Raw genomic sequence first — 5,668 nt, 5'->3', positions numbered from 1 at the left:
GCCGCAGGACTCACCGCTGGCACCCGGACCCTGAATGCACCGGAGCCAGAGGGACCCCGAAGGCACTAAGCTGCTTCAAGGAGGCGGGAAGGGAGGGCGGGGCTTCAGAAACGATGGACGCGTTGGTCCAATAAGAGCTTTTATTGAAACTGAACAAAAAAAGAAGAGGAACTTTTGTAAGCCTGTATAAACACTCACGTAACACCTCTAATAAATGGGCGGGGCCGGGGGCGGGGCATACAGGGTCCTGTACATAGGAGTTTCTAATTCTTTGTAGCATCAGCGTCTGGGACTCGTTCTAATCCTTTGGTTCTTCTTCCTTTCACTTTGTACCAGAGAGGAGCAGCCTGTGTTACCTTTACCTTCATTTGCTGGCTGTTGTTGCTGTTGGGGGGGCGGGGGGGGGGGGGGCGCAGCCTCCGGAAGATGAGGACAATCCCGTTTGGATTCCTGTGGGAGTTGAGAATCTGGACTCAACCAGAATATGCAAAATATACGGAGTCCAGAAGAGCCGGGGGGGGTCTTATTCGTGCTTTCAGAAATGTCACGGGGGGGTGTGAAGAACATGGTGCTAGGCTCCACGAGTCTGTTTCTGTCACCATAACATCTACTTTAAGAGAACGCAGCTTCTTACCTGAGCAGATGAATATTTAACAGAAAGTTAATTTTGCGTATTCTTTTATGAGAAAAGTCTATTTTTGTAACCGGAGGGATCTTTACCTTTACAGGAGGAGTCGGGGACGCGTAATAAAGGTGTGTTAAGTGGAACTGCACAGCTCATGAGAATCTATAGGCCGTTCACTAAATGTCTTACAAGTGCAAGGGGGGGGGGGGGTTGGGGGGGGGGATTTTGGGGGTTATTGATTGCAGCTCTTTCAGCTATTATCAGTCATGGCGGTGATTCTGATGCGCCGCTCCGGATCCGGTTCTCCTCTGACCCAACGAGGCTGTCCAGGGCTACCCCCCCCCCCCCCCCCCTATCTGACTCCTTTGCCATCGCCCTCCTCACAGGAAACGTTTGCCGGATGAGCTGCGCGACACAACATAGGGCTTCAGCATCTCGGTTGAGACACTTCGGGGTCCGCCGTCGCTGATGGAGTCGCTATGGCAACGGCACGCAGGAATATGACACCCATAACGACGAAGTGGTTTCAGATGATTTAATCAACCTTAAACCATCATAGACTAAAGAAGCACCGTAGAAAGTTTAAAGTTTAAGAGAGAAGCTGCTTTGAAGAAGTTAGAGCGAAGCCGGTGACGAGGACACGCCCCCATTGCGTCCTGAAATAAGAGCTATTCCCGTGGAGGTGGCGGCGGCCTGTGTTCTAACCTCACACTAAACATCATCTCCTGGCGTCTCCTGCTGTCCAGGTGTTTCATTTAGTGCCATAAAATATGCAAAGTGAGCTCGAGCACAGTTGGGTTTTGGGTTTTGGGTTTCTCGCCCCTTCATCTTCTTGCGGTTCTCATTTAGAACCTTCGGGTTGTATTTTTTCAGAATACTTTGAGATAAGCCCGTTTTTATTCATGATATACGGGAAGGGCCGCCTTCTTCTGAAATCAATCAACCAATAGATCAATAAAGTCGACCTCAGTCCGACCTGCGACGAGATTCGTGTTCGAACAGGTGAGTTCGTCATGCTCCACGCGTGTAAATAGTCGAGATGAAGACAATCGATGCATCCCCACGGAGACGACGGTCGTCGTTCCCGACGTTCCCAACGTTCCCAACGCGGGGTCGGCGCCTGCAGCAGGTCGGCGGCCGCGTTTCCGCGGATACGGAAGTTTGCGTTTTGTGACCGAGCCGAGACGCTTCTCTTTCTCTTTGTTTGACGACCAATCGAACATTTCTCATGACTTTGGCTTTGATGATGAAGACGAAGATGAATGATGATGATATATAGCACAGAGTTATTCCAGGCACTTTCACCACGACGCTCCCGTTTCTCATTTATTTTCTATGATCCGTCTGAAATGTTCATGAAAAAAAGATACTGTTATTATTAATAAAAACACATTTATGGTAACGTGGTGCTTCGCTCCAGTGTGTGTGTGTTGGTGTGTGTGTGCGTGTGTGTGTGTGTGTGTGTGTGGACGATGCACGGCATGGATCACTAATCACTTATCAAAACATCTCAGTTATTCTTGCAAGAGCAGCTCGATCTTCATTTGTTATTTCACCTCTTCTTCCTGCTTGTCCCCTGAGGGGTCGCCACAGCAACCCAACCTTCTCCACTTCACCCTGTCCTTTGCATCGTCCTCCCCAATACCAGCCCCTCTCATGTCCTCCCTCACTACGTCCATGTCTCTTCTCCTGGGTCGTCCTCTAGTCCTGTCCTTTGTATCGTCCTCCCCAACACCAGCCCCTCTCATGTCCTCCCTCACTACGTCCATGTCTCTTCTCCTGGGTCGTCCTCTAGCCCTGTCCTTTGCATCGTCCTCCCAACACCAGCCCCTCTCATGTCCTCCCTCACTACGTCCATGTCTCTTCTCCTGGGTCGTCCTCTAGCCCTACTTTTGTATCGTCCTCCCCAACACCAGCCCCTCTCATGTCCTCCCTCACTACGTCCATGTCTCTTCTCCTGGGTCGTCCTCTAGCCCTGTCCTTTGTATCGTCCTCCCCAACACCAGCCCCTCTCATGTCCCCCCTCACTACGTCCATGTCTCTTCTCCTGGGTCGTCCTCTAGTCCTGTCCTTTGTATCGTCCTCCCCAACACCAGCCCCTCTCATGTCCCCCCTCACTACGTCCATGTCTCTTCTCCTGGGTCGTCCTCTAGTCCTGTCCTTTGCATCGTCCTCCCCAACACCAGCCCCTCTCATGTCCCCCCTCACTACGTCCATGTCTCTTCTCCTGGGTCGTCCTCCGGTCCTGGTCCCTGGCGGCTCCATCCTCAGCTTTCGACTTGACTCACTCAAAGCCTGTTTCCTGTTTCATAACTGTCTTCGTGTCTTCAGTAATCAGATTCCAAACGTCAATTCAATTTCAAATTCAGTTTATTGCTCTAACACCAGATCACAACAGGAAGTCACCTGGAGGCTCTTTACAGGTGTAGCAGGGAAACACCTGCAGGGAAAGACAGAACCCGACTCGACCCACAAGAGGAAGAACTTTGGAGACGGAGGAAAGGAAAACCTCCCTTTAACAGGGAAGAGAGGGATTACTAACATATATTTATAACATGAATAACCAGATAGAGAGGGAGGACAGCCTATTGATTATTGTATTGATTACCCATAAGCCTTGTTAAACATAGAGGTGGTGATCTCTGAAAGCTCCGCCCCCCAGTCATCGAAGTCAAGGCCTATTTTACCTTATTAAGAACATCCAATGTGAGCAGGAAGCAGCAGCTTCTCCTTTTGGATGAAACGTTAAGGTAAACGCTGCCACCTGCTGGGCAACCTCTGCTACGTCATCCTTCTCGCAAGGCATGCTGGGAGAGAAGGGCCCAATTTGAGCCATTTTTTGTGGATTTTCGGGTCGAAACTCAACGCAGGTAAGAACTAGAACGCGTCACAATATTTATAACAATGTTCACCTGTGTTGGTGAATTTAGCTGATTCGACGCGACGGAAGTGACGCAGCAGTTTATTAAACTTGAGTTGGTTGCTTTGCTTGTTGAAATATTAATGTTATAATTTATATTTATTACTTGTTTCTTTAATAAATGTCTTCTAAACGAGTTATTACTTATGTTACGTGTATTTATCGGTCTTAATAGTCAGATTTAAGCTTGTTTGCTCGGAGAAAAGACTTTAAATCGAGACCTAATTAAGCCCGGATGACGTCAGGTGTGCGGGTCGTCTTTAAGCTGAATTTAAATGGAAGGGAGGTGATCTACAACCGCGTGCACGGATTGTGCCGGGACAAGATTCCGGTTCGTTGTTTGCGCGGATGAAAGCGTCTCTCCGTTCATCTATTCTCTGCAGAGATGATTTTACAGCCTTAATAACGTCACGTGACGTGAAGTCAAACATGCTGATTGCATGTCTGGCCGCTAGATGGCGCTTCATCCTCCTAACTCAGAGGACAATGACCTCAATGCAGTGGAATGTGCATACTTTCTCATAAAAATGCGTTTCTCTTCCCTCCTTTTTGTCTTTCAGGGACCCAGAGGTCGAACGCCGGAGCCCCTAAATCTGAAGGCTCTGGGCGGGAACCAGGGAAGCTAAAGTTTTGTTTCTGTCTGAGATGTCTTCAATCAGATCATGTGCTGCTCCCCTAAAGACCTGCAGCGCAGCCAGCGCTACGTTAGCTTCGTGGGATAACACGTCCACGCCTCCGGTACCATTACCAGAACAATATTATTCAGCAGGATATTAAGTAACTCCGCTTCAAATCTTCCTCTGCTGCTGGACGACCGGCCCATCCAGAGAGCTCTTCAACTCTTATTATGGTCTGTTTGAGGGCTCTGCCAACGACACCGGCGGCGTCCGGGTCAGCCCCGAGAGGAGGCGCAGTACTCTGAATACTTCTAATGCATGTTGTACATCCTCCAGGTTCCGGTTCAGCGGTCGCATTCTGGGTCTGAAGAACAGGAAGGAAAACACGGAGCGGATGGGAAGAGGATCGGTGCAGCCGACTGACCGCCTGGTCCGAGGCTTCTACCAGGTACGTCCTGTGGAACGCGTGGGTCATGTGGCGTGGGTCATGTGACGTGGGTCGTGTGACGTGGGTCATGTGACGTGGGTCATGTGACGTGGGTCATGTGACTGCTTGACGGGCTTCTCCAGGAGGCCAGCCGGGCATCGACCACGAATAAACCGGGCGCTGTCCCCATCAGATAGTTTTTTAAATGTTTCATCGTCCGGTTCTGATCCGTGGACCTCTGGTGGTCCAGGAGGATCAGCGTCTGACCTGGGACGCTGTGTTTTTGGGTTTGAGACCGACAAGGTCTGAGTTTTCAAAGTCAACATTTCCTCAGTTGAAGAACTTTGAAAGAAACATCTTTAATTTAATAAACCTTTGATCTTAAATCTTTAAACAAAAATGTAAATAATTAATAATAACATTTCTATTGGAGGATAAAGGTTTTGTTTACACGTTCCCTCCTGGTTTTAACACTTCCGTCGACTCCTTCGGGGGCTGATGGGTGACCGTCGACTCCTTCGGGGGGGCTGATGGGCGACCGTCGACTCCTTCGGGGGCTGATGGGCGACCGTCGACTCCTTCGGGGGGGCTGATGGGTGACCGTCGACTCCTTCGGGAGCTGATGGGTGACCGTCGACTCCTTCGGGGGCTGATGGGTGACCGTCGACTCCTTCGGGGGGGCTGATGGGCGACCGTTGACTCCTTCGGGGGGGCTGATGGGCGACCGTTGACTCCTCCGGGGGAGCTGATGGGTGACCGTCGACTCCTTCGGGGGGGCTGATGGGTGACCGTCGACTCCTTCGGGGGGGCTGATGGGTGACCGTCGACTCCTTCGGGGGCTGATGGGTGACCGTCGACTCCTTCGGGGGGGCTGATGGGTGACCGTCGACTCCTTCGGGGGCTGATGGGTGACCGTCGACTCCTTCGGGGGGGCTGATGGGTGACCGTCGACTCCTTCGGGGGCTGATGGGTGACCGTCGACTCCTTCGGGGGGGCTGATGGGTGACCGTCGACTCCTTCGGGGGGGCTGATGGGTGACCGTCGACTCCTTCGGGGGCTGATGGGTGACCGTCGACTCC

The 5,668-nt window shown here is 51.3% G+C and overlaps 1 protein-coding gene across 1 annotated transcript in view; it reads left to right on the top strand.

Annotated features, from left to right (window-relative positions):
* Positions 1-4,171, top strand: part of LOC137911854 (interleukin-1 receptor accessory protein-like 1-B) — a 125,534-nt gene extending 121,363 nt beyond the window's left edge. The window contains exon 12 of the mRNA XM_068756197.1: positions 4,106-4,171. Within this exon, the coding sequence (XP_068612298.1) occupies positions 4,106-4,171 (66 nt within the window). The remainder of the gene's footprint in view (positions 1-4,105) is intronic.
* Positions 4,172-5,668: the final 1,497 nt, after the last annotated feature.

This window comes from Brachionichthys hirsutus, chromosome 24, assembly GCF_040956055.1.
Source record: "Brachionichthys hirsutus isolate HB-005 chromosome 24, CSIRO-AGI_Bhir_v1, whole genome shotgun sequence".
In the NCBI taxonomy this organism is placed as follows: domain Eukaryota; kingdom Metazoa; phylum Chordata; class Actinopteri; order Lophiiformes; family Brachionichthyidae; genus Brachionichthys; species Brachionichthys hirsutus.
This window is presented reverse-complemented; position numbering and strand designations above follow the sequence as displayed.